General features: G+C 41.3%; 1 protein-coding gene across 1 annotated transcript in view; it reads left to right on the top strand.

The window, feature by feature from the left end:
* DDX10 (DEAD-box helicase 10) overlaps positions 1–20,130 on the top strand; it is a 356,406-nt gene that overhangs the window by 184,434 nt on the left and 151,842 nt on the right. The window contains exons 14-15 of the mRNA XM_090029503.1: positions 13,394–13,507; positions 18,357–18,518. Of these exons, the coding sequence (XP_089885629.1) occupies positions 13,394–13,507; positions 18,357–18,518 (276 nt within the window). The remainder of the gene's footprint in view (positions 1–13,393; positions 13,508–18,356; positions 18,519–20,130) is intronic.

Below are 20,130 nucleotides of genomic sequence, written 5' to 3'. Positions count from 1 at the left end.
CAGTCTTATGGTTCTTTTGGACAGGACAGGGGGAGAGGAAAGGTATCTTATTGTAGTGCTCTCCTTATAAAAATATATATATGCAAAATAAACACTTGTAGGTGTTTATTTAGTAGAAATTATATCCAGAATTTTCAATTTTTAAAACTTTTGTGCACCCAAAAAATGTTTTAGTCTCTCTTTTCTGGATGGCATGACAATCAGCTGACCTGCCAATACAATTAGTGTTCAGTTTGCTTTACGTGAGTAGACTTGTATCAGTGGCTGGAGAGACGTGATGTAACTGGTATTTCTTATCTGATCCATCTGCTCTTTGTACTCTCCTAATATGTGCTGCAGACAGTGAAAAATTGATCTCTGTCAGGTAGGTTTGAAAAAAGTTAACACATAGTTTCATAGTTTGTAGGGTCGGAAGGGACCTGAGCAGATCATCTAGTCCGACCCCCTGCCATGGCAGGAAAGAGTACTGGGGTCAAATGACCCCAGCTAGATGTTCATCTGACCTCCTCTTAAAGACCCCCAGGGTAGGAGCCTGCACCACTTCTCTTGGAAGCTGGTTCCAGACCCTAGCCGCCCTGACTGTGAAGTAGCGCCTTCTGATTTCTAACCTAAACCTACCCTCTGCCAGCTTGTGACTGTTATTCCTGGTCACTCCTGGCGGTGCTCGGGGAAACAGTGACTTCCCCAATGCCTGCTGATCCCCCCTGACTAGTTTATAACAGGCCACAAGATCTTCATTCAACCAAAATATTAATAAAAATTTGAACAAAGTTCATAGAATAAACTTATTCCAGAAAATTCCCTTCACTTAGCTGACATAGAAGGGTAACAGTTTTTGACTGTTGAGTTGAAGGGATGTGATGTGTATATTGGATGTGAAATACTGAGATTTTCATCTTGAGTTAGTCCTTGTGTGATGCAATTCCATCTGTTTCATTGGCACTGATTGGTAATAGATGACAGTGTGTTATGGTAGAGATGGACACTCATCAAGCTCCTGGATCCAAACACTTTTAGATTTGAAGGATATTTGGATTTCAGTGGTGTCTTTGGCCTATTCTTATTTGAAGAAAGTAAAATGATCTCAGCGTGTTGTTCCCACAGTCAAGTTCCATCCTAGCCATAGCTTCTCAAGTGCTGCTCTTTCCATGGATGTCTTTGTTCTAACTGCTAATCTGAATCTGTGGGATAATTTAAACTGCTGATCTTTATTAATACAAAATGATTGGTTAGCAGTATTTAGCCGGGAGAACTTTTCTGCTTATTAGAACATGACTAGGGACCTATCCAAATTGAGGAAGCAGATGGCCAGTTTCATGGGCAGATTGTGGGGCTGGATGCCAGTTTCATGGGCTTATCATGGTGGGGCCACTCCATGCCTCTGGCTGCAGGGCCCTGATGGCCCCACCCCTTTCTGCTGATTGGTTGAGAGGACTGTCTGCCATATGGCCTCATCCCTCTCCACCAACCAGTGGCAAGGGATGGGACTGCATGACTGAGAGCCCAGTGGCCAGTCAGCTGCGAGGGGCAGGGCTATATGGCTGTCAGTGCTCTCAGCAGATCAGCAGCTAGACATGGGGGCAGCAGCCACCTTGGCTGGTCCCTTTTGTGCTGGCAGCCCTCTTCCCTCGAATAGGCTGTCCATCTAGGCTATGTATCCATGAGGACTGCTGGATCCCACTGGGGAGCCAGCATTTTATTTCTGACAAATTTTTTTTGCAGATTTTGTGGACATTGCCCTATTTCATGGACAATGCTCAATGTACCTAATAATGACACTTGCTGCAATCTTTATAAAAAGATCCAGGGGCTATGCAGTTTGTTCTTCTAAGAGTAGGTTCCTCTACATCTGAAATTCTGGTATCTTTCTGAATTAATATTTTTGTAATAAATTGGAAAATAGTATGCATATAGGCTACTTTGATTGCAAAGGCTTTTCCTGTTAGAAAGCAAGCCAGTGGGGCATCTTATAGAGTAACTTGTTCAGCGAGGCATAAGCTTTCATAGGCTACAGCCTACTTCGTCAGATGCTATGAACAGACTTGAAGACAGCAAAGGTACTTAATAGAAAGGAATAAAGTCATTTTTAAATGCAAAGGTTTGGGAAGGAAGGGGACGCTTACTGAGAGAAGTGAAGCTGGGTTGAAGAGCTCAAAAGGGATGCCCAAAACATTTAACCCATTGAGGATTATAGAGATTATAAAAGCTAGTCCAGGTAATGAAATAAGAATCCAGAGTCACTGTTGAGAGGTGCTTGCTGTTAAATTTTTTTGATTATGCTATGTCACGATCTTTATTGGAATTTTGCATGATCCAAGTTTAGAAAGGCAGTTCTTAAGTCAGCCATCACCTGCAAACATCAAAGTCATGTCAACTTTAATGTTTTAATGATGCTTTTTCAGAGTTTGTTACAGTAGCTAATAAATCAACACATGAAGACTAGTATTAGCATAGTTTCGTAGTTTGTAGGGTCAGAAGGGACCTGAGCAGATTATCAAGTCTGAGCCCCTGCCATGGTAGTAAAGAGTACTGGGGTCAAACGACCCCAGCAAGGTGATCATCCAGCCTCCTCTTAAAGACCCCCAGGGTAGGGGCCAGCACCACTTCTCTTGGAAGTTGGTTCCAGACCCTAGCTGCCCTGTCAGTGAAGTAGCGCCTCCTGATATCTAGCCTAAATCTACCCTCTGCCAGCTTGTGACTGTTATTCCTGGTCACTCCTGGTAGTGCTCAGGGGAACAGGGACTCCCCCAGTGCCTGCTGATCCCCCCTGACTAGTTTGTAACAGGCCACTAGATCCCCCTCAGCCTTCTCTTGTGGAGGCTGAACAGGTTCAGGTCCCTCAGCCACTCCTCGTAAGGCCTGCCCTGCTGCCCCCTGATCATGCGGGTGGCACTCCTCTGGACCCTCTCCATGTTGTCCACATTTCAAATACGAATCCATTCATATCCCTACCATTGCAGAAATTTCTATAAAATTTGTGTTTAGAACTATATGCCCCAACTCTTAATACCAAGCAAGTTTTTAGGATAACAGCTACAAGTTTCTGGTCTGACCCCCCTGCCATGGGCAGGAATGAGCACTGGGGGTGGGAGGGGTCATAAGACCCCAGCCAGGTGCCTATCCAGTCTCCAGTGTGTGTGTGTGTGTGTTTTTGGTTGTAGCAGTGTTGGTTTAAGGCCATAGGCAGGTAAGTTTTTTTTTGAGTAGATGTAATATCTTGGTTTAATAAAAGATATCACATCTACTCAAAGAACCTTGCCTACCTATGTATATATATCAAATTACGGCACACTGGAGCAGCCCCTGTGCTCATGTACAGGCACCCCGTAAAAGAGGGGTTAGAGCATCCCAGTAAGCACCTCCTAGTCTGAGTCTCTTCTTTTCTGTCAGTAGGAGGTCAGACAGCTGGCCGAATCACTGATACAGTACTGGCATGAAAAAGCTCAAATATCTTCCCTTGCTCTTCCTTTGCAATACTTTATTTTTTCCTCTAAAATCTGGTTATGTCGCTCCTTGGAGTGAATTTACAGAGGGGCTTGAGAGATAGTAAACCTGCACCTCACGACTGCTTTTATGGATGGGAACTTATCCATCCAATCAGCCTCCTTTTCCACATCCTTCCTCATTCTCTCCTGAAGACAGCTAACTGTTAAATACTGTATCTGTCATTTGCACATTTATAGAGTGTGAGCAAGAATAAAAGAGTAAATTGCTCCACAGGTGTTAGAAAGGCATAACTAACTGCGTGCAGGACAAGGAACTGTTGTGCATCTCTGCTGGAGGTCTCTTCTATTGAGAGACAGGACATGAATAATTATTAGTTTAGTGTTCACAGTGTATGTATACTCTGTGAGGGACATAGGTGAAGACAGCTAGTGCCTGTGCCTGTATCTGAAAAGGCTTCTTTGGCAGACCTCTGGTAGTTTCAATGAGGAAAGTGTTCATATGATCACATAGTTGTGGGGACTTTGACAGAAGAATTAAACAATAGTGTGATATTCAGTATGCAAGCCTCTTCACTTCCAATAGGAAGTATCTTGGAGATGTACAAAAAAAAGATGACAAATTAAGCACCAAATCAATTTGAAAATTTCCAGCAGCAGTTGCTGCTGATTTTTGGTTAAAAGTATTGATGCTATTTGGACTCTGAAAAAATGGAGGTTGTGATTTGTCTTCTCAGCCATACTGAGTTGTAGAGGAAAAATGAAAAAACCCCAAGACTTTGCTGAAGGCATAATTAGTGTCAGAGTGATGATGTAGCTGTGATGGTCTGGAAATTGTGAGGGGCAAGGATTTCTTAGGATGACACATTTTATTTGACCAACTGTGTAGTTGGGATAAAGTTAGACAAACTTTTGAATGCAAGACATGCTTTGTCAGGTTTCTGATCACAGAAACCAGGTACAGCTTAGTGAAAAATAGCATAGGGGAGGGATTGAGAAATTTTCAGGGGTAGCAGACATGCAGACAGGCAACTTTCCGACACCAAGTACTATAAAGAGCTTAAGGAGGGACCCTACATCAGAATTTGCTCTGGAACTGGGAAATGTCATCTTATGCCAACTTTGGGAAAAACAACTTCCACTTATCACTCCCTCTCCCGCCCATTATGCTCTGAATATCCATAAACAAGGTAACCCTGGCAGACCCATCATATCCAACTCTCATACCTTCACAGAGATGCTGTCAGGATTCACAGAAACTATCCTGAAAACACTTGTCACTCAAGGGGCAAGTTTTCTGCAAGACACTACGGACTTCCTCAGTAGAATCCAGAATACCGACCACCTTCCTAAGAAGGCCATACTTGCAACCATGGATGTCACCAGCCTCTACAGTAATATTCTACACCGTGAAGGTGCAGCTGCCTGCCTAAAATACTTGCATGAGCATGGAGTAGACTCAGATTTGCAACATATCAGAAATCATCCACTTTATCCTCACCCACAATAGCATCACTTACAAAAGTTGTAATTTTCTCCAAACCACTGGCATAGCCATGGGGGCAAGAATGGTTCCTCAATATGCCAACCTTTTCATGGGTCACCCGGAGGAAAATTTTTTAGAAAATTGCACCATCAAACCTGCACTATACCTGTGATACATAGATGATATTCTTATCATCTGGATCGAACACCTGGACTCACTCAGTGACTTCTACCACAAGTTCACCAACTATCATCCCTTGATCAAACTGTCTGTGGAATACTCCTATACTAATAACAACTTCCTAGATGCCACAATTCATATCCAGGATGGCACTCTACAAACCACTATATACAGAAAGCATTCAGAATGTAACGTCTAAAACAAATGCCTTTTCTTAAATATGACAAGGGACTTAAATGCGTATGCCTTAAATGGGCAAGGGACTCTAGGCACTTTACATTAAGTTGATGGAAGCTGTATTATTGCTTGATTAGACTGGGAAATACACTAGACTCAGTGACTCCTGACTTTAAAAGATATTATTGAAATGTGAACAAACAGCTGCGTCTTACTGGGATTGCTCAGAGCATAAGAACACTGAAGCCAATAGGAAAAAGTTATAATACTGTAGTCAAGGGAATTCTGCAAATCCAGTAGTTGTTGTGGTCAAGACTTGAATTGAATGTTTCTGGGATATAACTGTAAATGGTTTAAAAAGAGGGAAAATCCACAGATATTTTGCAGATATAAGTTTGACTGAGAAAAATATTCTAATGTTAGGGGTGGGGAAAATTGAGGCCTAAGATTTAGGCAATGTCTCTGGAAGCCTCTTTTTTTGCTTGTGGACTTAGTGGGTACATCTATACATGCCATTAGGGAGCACAATAGACTGCAGAGCTTATTGTTCCTGGGCTTTTGGTTTACACCTGCAACCAGAGCACAGCACATTGAGCAGTCTCAGCAGCCCTGACTGGCAGGGGACCTGGGGGATCAACCTGGGGTCTGGGGTTGCTCCAACTAGGCACATTATGTTGTGGAGGAGGGGTTGGCTGGGGCACCAAGGTGCTTCAGCATGGGGCTAGCTGGTAGGCAGCTCCCACACTAAAGCACCCTCATGCCACAGCCAGCTCAGCATACATATGTGTGCTGCTGTTCATTAAAAACTCAGCAGCAAGGTAGGATTTTTATATTTAACAGTCCCACCCTTCTGTGGCGTTTGTTTCGTGTGCACTAATAGGGGCCCTTGTGTAGATGCTGAGATGTTTACTGCACACTTCATTAGTCAACTGAACAGTAAAGTCTTGTGTAGATGCACCCTGTGTGGCAAAAAGAAATCCAGCTGGGAATCGGTTGTTTCCTCAAGAAAAGTGAAAGGGCTTTTTGGATTTAACACCACTAAATATATTTCTGATCCTGTAATAGGTTTCTTTCATTTCCTTTCTATATTTCTGAAAGATAATTTTGATTCTAAACCTTTGACTACTCCAGCAAACCATCTGGCACGTTCATGTGCAAGAAGAAAAGAGAACTTTGGCTGCCAATATATAAAAACCCTAATCCTGTATCTGGGCCTATATTTTATAGAATTTCAGGAAAGACGTTTTGATATGAATCTGCTTATTGAAGTAACTGAAATTGAAGATTTTCACTTCTCTGAAAAAAGGTGTCAGCTGATGTTGGCTGACTTAATTATGCAACATGTATTAAAACCTTCCAAAGCATTGGAAAACAACAATGAAACCAGCTGTCTTTGGCTTTAAGGTTAGCAGCTTGACTTCAGCCCTAGCTTTTTTCTTATTTTGAATAGTAATTTACAACCTTTTGCTTATAACCACAGTGTCCATACAGGTCTGTTCTGATTTGCTTGCTTGATGGTATAGTTCACCATTGGCAACCCATTTACAACTTTATTTACTTTTTTTTCTCTTGGATTGCTGGTTAACGTTGGTGAAATACATTCTGATATTCAGGTTTTTTTCATGGTTTGTAGTATAACACTTAATAAGCTTTTTATATAGTAGAGATACTCCAACCTTCTTTCCTTTTGAAGTTTGATTTTCTCTGTGTTCTAAGAGTTAAAGTCACTGCTCTATTCTATTAAAAACATTTGGAGAAACATCCAATTATGTTGTTGCAAATACTGTTTTAATTAATCATTATGTACAAACTTATTAGTATATTTATGTAAAAATTAAAGGGATCGTGTGGATGTTTAGTGGCTTGGGTTTAACTTGAGAGAGGCTGCATGTCCCTCAAGGTTTGGATGAAAATGGAGTTGGACTGTGCCTGAACTATGTAACAGATGGTGTTGACTGACAGCCTAGTTGGGAACAGCTGGTTGTTCCTATCTATAAAGTGGTTCATTGCCTAGCTGCCCCCTAAATTGTGTACTGGGGCAAGACATAGTAACATGGAAGACCAAGCCTTGGGCAGTTAGGATGGTGTTGGACATGGGGTATTGCAGCTAAGATCAGCTGTTTAATCAATACTTTGTACTCCTTGCTGACCATTCTATATCCCTTCTACTTTTCCAGCTTCCTTCTCCATCTTTTTCTTATCTATTTTTAGTCTGGGTTGCTATATCCGGGTGAGAATTTAAAAAAAAAACAACCCCAAGCAGACAAAGTACTTTTGCAAACCAGGTTGATGCAATTTGGACTTCAGACCAGGGCTTATTATGCATGTTGGTCATAACATTACTTCAGACTTGGAAAGGTTTGGATGGTGTTTAATCTAAGGGAGATCCCTGACTGATGAATGGGGTAACTAGTTATAAAATTCCAAATATCTACTCAGAGCTTTTGGTTTTGTCTCCTGCTGATTGAACAGTTGGCTGAGACATTGTGAAGGCTTGTAAGCTACAGGAGGAACCCTTGGAGGTCTGCCCTGATGAAGAATTTCACTGACTGTCTTAAGATTCTCCTATATGAAAAATGTTCAGACATCCCATGCTGGGAATAGGACATTTCATATTTACATTAATGAGCTGCTGGATTAGGGGGCCTGCTATAAACAGAAGTGTCCTTTTCTCTGTTAGGCAGCATGCCAGTAATAGAGAGTACCTGAAGGCCAAGTGCTGCTGTCCAAAGTCAGCATTTTTACATTGTACAGCTAAGTGCACCGACTGAGTTTCTTGGGCTGATGTTGATAGCCAATTTTTAAGAAGCCATGTCAGCCAATACCAGTCTGATTCTGATATGCAGCCAGGCATCCTGGAGACCAGCATCAGGCTGGTAAGTCTGGTGTGGGGGGAGGGAAGGGGCTTCTGCCCTGCACACTCCCTGGGAGGGCTTGGGGGATGTATGCCCCTGGATCTGTGTGGGGCAGGGTGGGGTGGGCTGCTGCTGCAGGCTGGGACTGCGGCTGCACTGAGCTCTTCCCAGCAGGGGCTAGGCCATGCTGCGCTGTGCTCAGGGTGGGCGGGAGTGGGGCTGCGGGGTGGGTGGAGCTGCAACCACCCCAAAACTCACTGTAGCTCCCCCATAGTCCCCTCCTAGCTCCACCACCATGTACCTTTAGTAAAAAGCAGTGCAGCCTGGCCCAGCTCCTGCTGGGAAGAGCCCAGCACTGCCCCAAGCCTGCAGCAGCAGCTTGCTCTTCTGGGGCACGTGCTCCTTGTGCCCTTCCAGGGCGCATGCAGTGGCAGGAGCTACCACCCCATCTCCTGGATGAGCCACTCGTGGCTCTGTCCTGTGCCTGCCCCAACTGAGCAGCTTTTGCCCCAGCCCCACTGCCCCCCCCTTCCCCCACACCAGACTTACCAGCCACATGCTGGTCTCCAAGTTGCCAGGCTGTGCTTCCAGTCCTGTGCATGCTGCATCTGTGCATGTGCATGGGGCATTTATCAGCCACATTATTGGCTGCATCAGGCAAGAAAAACCAATTTCCGATGCTTTCAGTTTTCCTTATGTAGGTGTCAATCTGATATGGAACCAATATATTGGTGCACCTCTATGTACAGCTGTTGGGGTTTACAATCCATCTGGGATGGTACTATAATGTTAATGAGTCGATTAATCTATAGCAGTCTGCCAACGTAACAGTTACAAAGATTTCTGTGTATGCTGAAACACGCGTCTGTTTTCACTAAAACTATCGTTCTGGTTAGTTGTTTTGTTGTTGTTGTTTTGTTGTTGTTTTTTTGTGGTTTTTTAAAATAATTATTATTGGGTGTATAATTAGTAAAAGAAAATCACTAGTTGCATAGGTAAATTTTCTCTTCTGGGAGTGCCTTAGTTCTCATGAGGCAGAGTAGAGGAAGGAATACCAGGAGGTCTAAGGATATGGCATGGCTTCCAACACCAATTGAAGCTAACGCTATAGATGTCCATTACACCTAGAGCAGTGGTTTTCAGCCTTTTTTTCCATTTTGGATGGAGGTGTGGATCCCTCTGAATTGTAAATATAGGTATTCACATACTGTTGATTGATCATAGTCACCTTTTGCAGATCTCTTAGACATGGGCAGTGGACCCAAGGGTGTCTGTGGACCAAAGACTGAGATAGATAGATAGATAGATAGATATCTAAATAGATAAATAGATAGAAAGATAGCTATGAAAATCAGTGCCTCCCCCACAGTTCCCTCAGCTCCGTAGGATGCAGGTCCAGGCCCTACACCCACAGCCCCCCAGACCTGTCACAAGTGGGTTTTTTCCTGTGAATAAGATTATAATTTTTTATTTTATGGTGCTTTATTTTTAATGCATTAGTGAACTCTAACATAATAAAAAAGATTTTCTGCAGTTAATTTTATCATGTCTCTTTGTAGTGAACTGTACAGAATAAGCAGGAGATTATACAACTAAAAAATTCAGGTTCTCCCCAGTGTTTCTTTTCTTCATGCCTATGTTTGTAGGAATTCCGGTTTTGCTAGGACCATAGTTATGCTAAGCTACATTAAACTACAATGTGAAAAAGCATTGTGGGATAACAGGGCCTCTTAACTGCAAGATGACCCAGCAAGAAAGAAAAAAAAAAGTGCAGTAATGAGGAAAAAGGTATTGAAGAGGAAGTACAGACCCACAGCTACCAATGTAAAAGGTAGAACTTACTAATGAGAATGCAGGTGTGTGAAGGTGGCAAACAAAGAAAGGATAAAGATCTTGACAGAGAAAATAAGAATTGGCACAAGATGGGTGGGATTGGCGGGGGGGTATGCAAATATAAATACAGGATTTGAGAAACCTGTACCTGTACCCCCAGCCCCACTCCCGCCCACCCTGAGACCTAGGGGAATGTGAATAATGTACCGTGTCTCTACCTGTCAAGGGCTAGCTTTGCTAAGTTGGACTGATTGTTAATCACACCAATTGGTGTGCTTTCTGATGACAATAAACCTTCATGAGCTTTGCCATTAAACACATATCCGAGTTGCATTTTCTGCGTTGCCTTCAGGATCTGGAAGACAGCTTGCTAGCTTTGTCCTTCTGCAGTCTGTATATCAAAAACAATAGCAACCAGATGCTACTCAAGACAACACTCCTCGTGCCTCAGAACAACAGCACTGACACCAGGTTTTCAGACAGTCACAATTTGGCTGAATTCAAATGTTCTTCAGTGTTTAATTGATGCTGACAGAGGTTGTTGAGCTTGGATGTTTTCTTCTGGGACACTGTTTGTATAAAGTACCTGGACCATTTACAGTTGTGTTGAAAACCCTCATTGGGTAATAAGTGTGTCTGTACTTAAAAGCAAAACTGTTCATAAGAGCCTAAGATCAGAACCCTGCACATTCGGTGATTCCATGAGCATGTAACTCTAGCCTGAGGAGTTTAACCTATGAGACTATGACAATCTAAGTATCCAGCATTTACTGTTTCTCTGCTGATTATGTTAGCTGACACAATTAATTAATAGGATTAGCTCTCAGTCTCTAATTACTTCCCCAGATTCTAAAAATCCTACCTGTTTTTTTGCCAATGTGTCAGTACCTCTGGCTTCCCTTCCAAATATTATTGAAATGCTGTCAGCCTATTAGTTCAAAAGTTTAAAGCATAACAGGAAACATAAGCAGACAATGTGATTTGGGTAGATGTGATATCTTTTATCAGACCAACTAAATAGTTGGAAAAATTGTTCTTTGCAAGTTTTCGGGTACAAATACCCTTCTTCAGGCATATAGGCTAAGTATAGAATTCAGAAAGCCGAGCCTGAATTGATTCTATCTTTGCAGGTTACTTTAACCTGCATAGATTGAACTGATTTGCAAGCGAGTAGGCATGCACTTTTGATTCCAGAAATGAAGCCACATATCTGCAGTGGCCCAGCCTAGAAGCCAGGGGGTGCTAGAGTGAGCCCTCCCTTCCCTTTGGCAGCAGCCACAAGGCTGGAGGGAAGCTGACCTGGGGGGAGGAGGGGAATGGGAGCAAGGGTGTGGCCAGGCCCTGGCAAGCCACTAAATATGACTGGGGAGGGGTTTAAACCCCTACCCTGACCTGTAGGGACTTCAGCCATGGTGTGCCTGGAGGGCAAAGGGGGAAGCAGCCCTTGCCAAGTTCATCCTGGTGTGGGGGGCACCTGCCAGGGCAGAGCTACAGGCAAAGGGGGGAAGTGAGTGGGGGATTAACTTCCCTGTCTTCCCACTCTCCCACAGGCATGGGGACCCCAGCCGGGGTCTGCCTGGCTTTCCCCTCCTGCTGGATGCTCATGCACTGGGGTGCTTGGTCAGAGCTGGCATGGGCAGTGCCTTAGGCGAAGAGGGGACAGGGGAAGGATTAAACTCCCCAGTCTCCCCTCTCTTCCACAGGCATGAGGACCCCATCCAGGGTTTGCCCGGCTTTCCCCCCGCTTGCCATTCACGCAGCAGAAGGTGTGCCCACAACCAACCTGAGCAGTGCTTGAAGCTGCTGCCCAGACTGGCTCTGCCCCATCCCCATCCCCATTCCCCCCTGCTGCGCGAGTGGCCAGCAAGGCAGAAAGCCACGCAGACTCCGGCAGGAGTCCCCATGCCAATGGAAGACAGGGAAGACAGAGGAGTTTAATACCCTTCCCTGCCCCCCCACTGTACCTGAGGCTGCTGCTCAGACAGGCTCTGGCCAAGCCTCCTGCCTCCAGAGCAGTGAGCAGGGGGAAAGCCATGCAGGCCCAGGCTGGGATCCTGTGTGGGTGGGAGAGGGGAGGCAGGGGGATTTAATCCCCTTCACTCCCCATGATACTGCTCCCCCCACCCATTTACTTCAGCAGAAAAAAGTCTGGCAGGGGCTACTCCGGCTGGGTTTCCCACACCCACGCCCTTGTCAGCCAACCGTCACTGCTCAGGCTAGGGAGCAGAGGGTTGGGGCCAACCCTGCTCTGCTGGAGCAGACAGCACAGCACAGGGCTGCAAAGCCTTCTGGGATACTGGGGAACTGTGATTTAACTTGAACCAGGAAGGGGTCTGGGACAGAAGTTCCATAAATCATTTCCATAAATCAGTCAAGTATGATACTACATTCAACCAGCTTTATCTTAAGCCAGTTTTGGCTAAAACTGGTTTATGTGCATTGAACTTCTGTTCTGTTACGGGTTTAAACCAGTTTCTGTTAACTTAAACTGGTTTGTGTAGCTTCTATCCCTAGCCATAGAGCGTCTGCTGGTGAATTGTGTGCTCTCCTGGCTTCTGCTGTACCCAGGAGAGCACACGATTCACCAGCAGACTCTCTGTATGCCTGAAGAAGAGTGTCTGTATCAGGAAGCTTGCAAAGAACAATTTTTCTGACTATTTAGTCAGTCTAATAAAAGATATCATATCCACCCAAAGAACCTTGTTTGCCCATGTCCTTAGACTAACATGGCTACAACCAAGAATCCTAACAGGAAACATGTCATTTTAATAACAGAAAAAAAATATAGTAGGCCACCATGCTGAGTATTTACCTTCTTTCTGGATAGCTCTGTTCTCAAGGCCATCAAAATGCAAACAAGCAGATTCATGAAGACTTGTAAAGAAAGTAGCTGAGGATGATGAAATGCAAATGTAAATCCAAGAATCATGATACCAAATTTGGAGTGGTGTGGGAAGTGGTAGCAGTAGATGCAGCAGTGGGTTTGCCGTTCTCTTGTAATCTGAGAGGAAGAACTTTCTTGGGCCCTAGTTAAACCCAATTAAGTCCTGGGGTATTAGCCCAGTATAGCTCAGTTTCTGCATAAGTTAGTTGTTGTATGTGGAGAGTTCATATTGCCATTTCCACAATAACATGCTTGGTGGACCTAGGTGGTTCTGGTCCTGAAACGTTTCAAGTTATATAGAGCTCCACTTAAAAATATTGTTTGTTTTTATTACGGAACCTGATTAAAACAGAGCATATCCATGAAAAGGCATTTTAGCTTAGTTTATATCTGACATTGTATTTTCCAACTCAATTATGCGATGTATATTTTGGAGAAATATTTTTATTGAATATCCTATACTGAAGTTATTCTTTATTATATGCCTCAGACAGAAAATATTCGTATGATCTTTCATCTACTTTTTTTTCCACAGACTACATCAGATTCAAAGATGAAGAAAAAAGCAACTAAAACCAAAGAAGCCAAAAAAATATTGAAGAGGAAATTTAAAGTCAATACAAAAATAGTCTTTACCGAAGATGGGGAGGTAAGATTATTTCAATATATACTGTGTATACTGGCAAAGGCTGAATTTGTATTTTCTGTTAATCTTATACTTCATGAAGTATACTTCAAACAGAAGGCAGAGTAGAGATACATCTTACTGACTAATTGAATAGAGATGTATGGCTTTTGTGAGCAAGAACTCATTTAATTGGATGCTGTGAAAAGGCGTGCACAGAGCAGTTATCAAATGGACAGATTGATTTGAATACAAAAAAATGGAAGGGAGAGAAGAGGGAGGAGGTGGCAGTGCTGGGAGAGGCAAACAAGTAATAAACCCTTGGGGACAAAGGGGTCAAAAAAGCTAATGCATAAAATGGAATAAAAATCCATACTCACTTTTTAGACTGTGTTTAATACAATCCAGTTGCTTCAGAGTTTTATATTGAGGAACAGATTTTCAAGTGCTGCATGATTATAGTTGGGACTGGCGGTACAGCTTCCATAGAAACCCACATAGTTTAGATACAAAAAAGAGAGGTTTGGACTCTTCTGGGAACTTGAGCTCCCCCACTGTAGAACAGGAGAAAAATAAGGCAGAAAGGGACCTCAGAAGGTCACCTGGTCCAACTCCTTAACTTGGCATAGGATTATTCCTGTCTCAGACATTCCAGGCTAGACAATTCTTCTTAATATCTAACTTAAATCTCCCTTGCTGTAATTTGAGTCCATCACTTCTCTTCTCTCAGGTGGATACAGGGAAAAAATGTTTCTAGTCCTTTTTGTAACATCTTTTTTTTGCATTTTGAAGACTTATCAAATCCTATTTTCAGTCTTCTCTTCTCTAGACCAGATAATCCCTTTTTGTTCAATCTTCCCTCATATATCATGTTTTGTAGACCTCATTTTTGTTGCTTCTCCATTAGACTCTTCTGTTTGTCCTCATCTTGAAATGCAAAATGCAAAACTAAACACCAGTCATCAGGCGAGGTCTTACCAGTGCTGGGAAGGCTGGGAGAATCACTTCCTGTGACTTGCATATGGCACTTGTTAATGTTTACCAGTATGCTGTTAGCTTTATTTATTTATTCATTTATTTTTGTGATGGGACTTGTTAAGAAAATTGTCTAATTCCTATGTAGCCACTTGAATCTCTCCAGTTCTGGTGAACTTCAGTGAAAATATAAAGGGTCCCTTCTTTTTCTATGCAGTATTTAGTATTTCAAGCATTCAAATGTTCAATGAATCATTTGGGTGCCAAGTTTGTACCAAATGATATTGAGATAACTTTAGATTGAACTCTCTATCAACCTACTTGGATCATCTAACAATATTTGAAAAAATGTATTGATTTTATATAGACAGAAACTACTGCGGTTTCCTATCCACTTCAGCATCGGGTTTCCTATCCACTTCAGCACCGCTTCATTTTGGTGAAAACCAGAGCAAACCAGCCTCCATACTCCACGGGTCTTTTTGATGGTTCATTTCACAAACTTCAGAAGCTATCACTATGCTTTCTTTTTTCAGTGTTTAAGATAAAAATGGAGGTTTTGCCATGGAGTGATTGCAATAGTGAGCAGAACTTAAACTAAACACAGTGATCACCTTTTAAAGCTTGTTGCCTTTAACTAAATAACATTACTAATGGTATTTATATGCCAAGAATACTTTCCATAGGGAAATGTCATGGTAATGATATTCAGCAAAGATAAAATTTGAAAGCTGTTACAGATTTCTTCAGCAACAGAACCACTTTTTTCCCAAATATATTTATTTTAATGACTCGGAGGAAGTTATTTTCCTAGTCCAGCAATCCCATTTAAGATGGACCTTTGCAATAAATAATATCATGTAATGGGCTACATTACCTCTCTTTAGTGGAGTACAACTAAGAGTGAATTTGGCTCAGTATGTTCATTTGGGGGATTCAGAGCTGCAGCAGTGAATGAAAATCATCTGATTCCATGTACATATCTATTTTATGAAAAATATTTTTTTGGTTGCTTGTAGAGGTTTTCAAAGGATAACATGAAAAAATGTTTTAATTGAGCTGGAATCTTGAATGCCTTGTTTTGTTTTTTAATCATTTTAATATATTGTCTTCTGTTCTGGAACAAAAATGAAGTGTTGTGAAGATGGTGTCTGGCTGTTGACAATCTTTGCTTTAATTTTGGCTGTTGTGGCTGTTGACAATCTTTGCTTTAATTTTTTGGCAAATGCTTTAAAATATTTTGAGTACATTCAGCATCAGAAAAGCTGGTCTGTCAGTTTGTGTAATTAGGACAGTATGTTAAGACTTGTTCATGAATTTGTGTGAAGGATGATCATGGCTGAAGCTGTGCCATGCTTAGAATGTAAACTAGAAACACAATCCTTGTAATAACTTGAAGGAAGACTCACGAGGAAAAGCTCCTGGAAAAGATTAGATGTGGCTTTAAAGAAATAAGCCTTCATTTCTATTTATTTATGCCTGTAGTTACCACCACTGCCTGGGCGCCTCTGTGTAACTTAATAGACAGTGATGATTAGTTGTGGTTCTAGTGGGTGTTTCTGAATTACATACAAGATTTTATGTAAGTCCTTCTGAAAATGTGGTCCATGAATGACAAACCTGTGGTAAGCTGCTTTATAATGAGCAGAGGTGAACAGGTAGTATATTTGAGCATCTTCAGTGAAAAAAGAATATCAAGCCTTTGATACCTGTATCTGAAAAAGGTGATATATTTGTTTTTGTTTCCAGAACCTGTGCTTGGAAGGAGGGTCTGCGGAGGAACAGAGCAGTCAGATTTAGAATAATCTTGATAGGTGGTGGGCAGATAAGTGTTTTGCCTGATCCAGTGCAGTGAAGCGTAAAGCAATGAGGATAGAGACTAAAAGTCAGCCCAGGGATTATACTTTGAACAGTAACACAACAGAGAATGATTTGGGAGTTATTTATAGAAACACAAGCTTTGCATCTGCAGGAGTTATTCTGTGTGGTACTGGGTCTGAATGAAACTACATTTTAGTGTTTGACTCTGGTACTTGATACAGTTCTCCTTAGTAAAAATAGACCTAAAGAAATGTTTGTTCATATTCGTACACAAGCTCCATTTTGCAAAAGTAGGTAATATTAGATTTTATTTTAGATCAATAGGGTTTGGGAGGATGGCAACACAACCAGCTGGTAAATGGTTCTCTTTTTCCTTGCCAAATAGTCACACACATCTAAGCTTGTATTTTTCACAGGGTGCTTTTGCAAAATGCCTTAAGGCATCTCAAACTCCTTGTTCCAATCCTTTGTTTTAGAGAGACCCCTGCCCTAATCAGAACAGATGTTTTAAATTCTGTCCCAGTAGAATGCTGGTGGTCCAGTTAAGTGTGTTTGAGACTCTCTTTTTTTTTGAATAGCTCTGAACCTTTGGTTTTGAAACACTATTTTGATCTTGAGTTTCTTGAGTAAGTAATGTGTAGTCAACATGCAGCATAGACAGGGTGACCATACATCCTGGTTTGGCCAGGACAGTCTCAGATTTTGTGGGCTGTCCTGGCCAGTTAGTAAAAATTGAAGCAAAAGTCCTAGATTGGTGCGACTCCATCTGCACATGCCCAGCCTGGCTTCTCCTGAGCAGTGGCTGGAGGCAGGGGCCAGGCTGAGCTGGGCACCATTCTTCCTGCCCAGAGCAGGGATCGGCTGGGGCAGGGTGTGGGGAGAGCGCTGCTGTGAGTGTGGGCTGCTCACACGTGCACATATTCACCTGACTTGTGCGGGGGCAGTGTTGCAGATTTCACATGGCCCCATATGATCACCCTAAGTATAGAAATAAAATGTATCTATTTTGAAGTTCCAGATGCAGTCTGGCAGAACAACCTGCAGATATCTGCACTTTTGGCCTTCTCTGTGTTTTGCTATTCCATAATACACCAGCATATATTTCTTCCTTACATGCTAGTTATTTCATCTAGCCCCATCTCCTACCTTTGTTTCAGTTTGTAGGATAGAAGAGATGACTGTTTACTCTAAAATATTTGTTAGGAAATGGTGGGACATCTGTTGTGACCTAAGGATCTATATATAAGTAGTGGCATTCTAAAAAACAAGATGTTGCTGGGTTTGCCCTATCTACATCTTTCACAGGGGAGATCAATGGAAAGGATTCTAGCTAGGGATTCAAATTTAAAACTCAGAGCATTGACAAATTGACTCATGTTCAAATGTTACAGTAAATTTAAAGGACAATTTATTATGAAGAGGATTTTATGATGGGTCTGTCGGTGATAATGGACTGGACTCAGTGACTTCTTAAAGTCCCTTGTTCCTGTGTCCTAGTATATGTGTCCCGTGTTCTTCATGAATACATAAAGTCCAGATCATTTTGAGAAGAACAACCAAATGAAGGGTTGTACTTAGTATTGTTCACAGAGCAAAGGGAGGGGGGCAGGTCCTTGTGAAGAGAAGGTGCAAAATCAATAAACTAAAACATAAAAACTACCATTAAAATTGATCTAAATGAATTCTGTTCTATAGTGTTGGGTAATGTATATTCTTGAAAGTAAATTATCGTATTCTCACACATTGACTAAAACTGCTTATAGCATATTCATCTTATCAGGTAGAGGGAGAGAAAAACATGTCAAAACATTTCAGGTGAAATCATTGACAAATAATATGTTTAACAGAGACTTAGTTTGAGAAGTGTTCATTTTTTAATTAATGTAGCCTCTATAAAATGTTAAATGCGTATCCTATTTTGTTGTATATAAACACATAATCCTCCACAACCAGACCTTTTCTTTAGCCCAGAAAAAATAATTAGCATTTAGCTAGTTTCTGGATTATTACTGGAAACTGTCTAAGCGTTGGGTATAGACAGGTGTTTTTAACTTTTTTTTTGTCTTCCATCATCTAGTTAGTTCAGCAGTGGCCACCTGTACAAAAATCCAGCATGGACAGAGCAGATGAAGATGATGATTCTGGTGGCATTGACCTTGATAAAGCAAAAGAGAGACTACAGGAAGAGGACAAATTTGACAAAGAAGAATATAGGAAGAAAATTAAAGAAAAACATAGGGTAAGACGAGTTCTTTTCTAATTGAGGTGAAAACAAATGCTATAAATGTTTGAGTGGCTCTGTAAATATAATTCAATATACTGAGAAATAAACATAAGATAATATGTTAAATTCCAGTAGTGTTCTCAACACAGTATAACACGTAGAAACAGAGTGCTTACCCTAAAGAACTTACTTTCTGCATAGATTGATAACACAAAGCATTGGAAGGTGCTGGATGTTGATGCTTATTTTTTTTATTTAAGTGTTAAAAAGCTGATGACAATAATTCATTGACAGCATTGGCAAGAACTAGTGGAGGAAATGAGTCTATGAAGCAGTTTGTTTGGGGGGGAATAGAAGTGGAGGTTGCATAGTACATATGGTTTAACAAATGTCTAAGGTATCAGAGAGAGATTATCACTGAAATGTCTTCACACTATTTGTAGTCCAACATTCAGTATTACATTTTAGCTAAGGAAAAAGTACTATTTTTTGCATAGAAGTTATTGGGGTTGTCAGAAATTTTGCATGAATTATTCAAATAATGTCGTATAACGTGATTCATTTTGGTTGTAATTTGAAAGCTTTAATGCCTACACTTAGACTCTTCTTTGGCTTCTAAAAACCTTAAATTGCAAGCTGTAGCTTTACAAACTGTTTCTGGACCATTTATTTGTCATAAACTAAAGCAGAAGATTTGAGAGCTTAGTAGTTCAAGTAATACTGCATGTAACTCAATGTCTTCAGCGCTCAGTGGTTATTCTGGTAGTTACTGTGGTGTGAAAAAATTGAATTGGACCACATGCTGTTAAAGGGCTACTATGATTAAAAGGCTTGAGTAGTATCGAATCACTATAAGTCACTTGAGTAGTGGGGAGTGTACAGCATTTAGATCTTCAATCATTATTTAATACTTCCATAACACTTACCCTTTTCAAAGGATTTTAAAAGCACAGTATTGATCTTTGAGAGTGCTGATTTGATCTAATTTCCGTCTTAATGACAAACGGTTAAAGGTGGATACTGGGATATGAGTAAGCATATATCTTTAAATACACCACTCTGGGATAGAATTGAAGAAAATTCTGAATTGCATGAAGATACTTAACTATTTCATCTGAGAGTCAGTGGGGGCTAGGCATACTTAATTTGAAAATCTGCTTGAGGCTAGTAATGAAAAGCCACTCCAAAAGCTTTTGAAAGGGTGGGTAATTTAATAGTAGTTGCAAAGAATGCAAAATTCACTCATTTTCCATGCTGGAGGTGAAACCATGGTCAATTTGAAAGGAAGTAGATTCAAGAGCATAGCATAATAAATAAGTAGGAAGAGATTGATTGATTTATAACACGTCAATCAGCTGTTTTATTGACAGGTACCTAAACTTTGAAGCTTTTGTATTTTTAGTGTCAGAATATAATGATTTAGAACTTTATAAATTGCTCCTTCAATACACCTTCATTCTTATAATGCAAAGGACAACTATTAACGCTAGCCATTTATTTGCATTTTTAAAAATTACTTGACTATTAGTAAGAAAAGATAATAGATTATAAGTGAGTAGAACAAACTACACTAACATGTCAAGCTCATTAATAACCTGCATTACTAAATTATGTCTGTTTTGTATGG

The sequence above is a fragment of the Crocodylus siamensis genome, chromosome 1, assembly GCF_052110815.1.
Source record: "Crocodylus siamensis isolate JL-2025a chromosome 1, ASM5211081v1, whole genome shotgun sequence".
Classification (NCBI taxonomy): Eukaryota; Metazoa; Chordata; order Crocodylia; family Crocodylidae; genus Crocodylus; species Crocodylus siamensis.
This window is presented reverse-complemented; position numbering and strand designations above follow the sequence as displayed.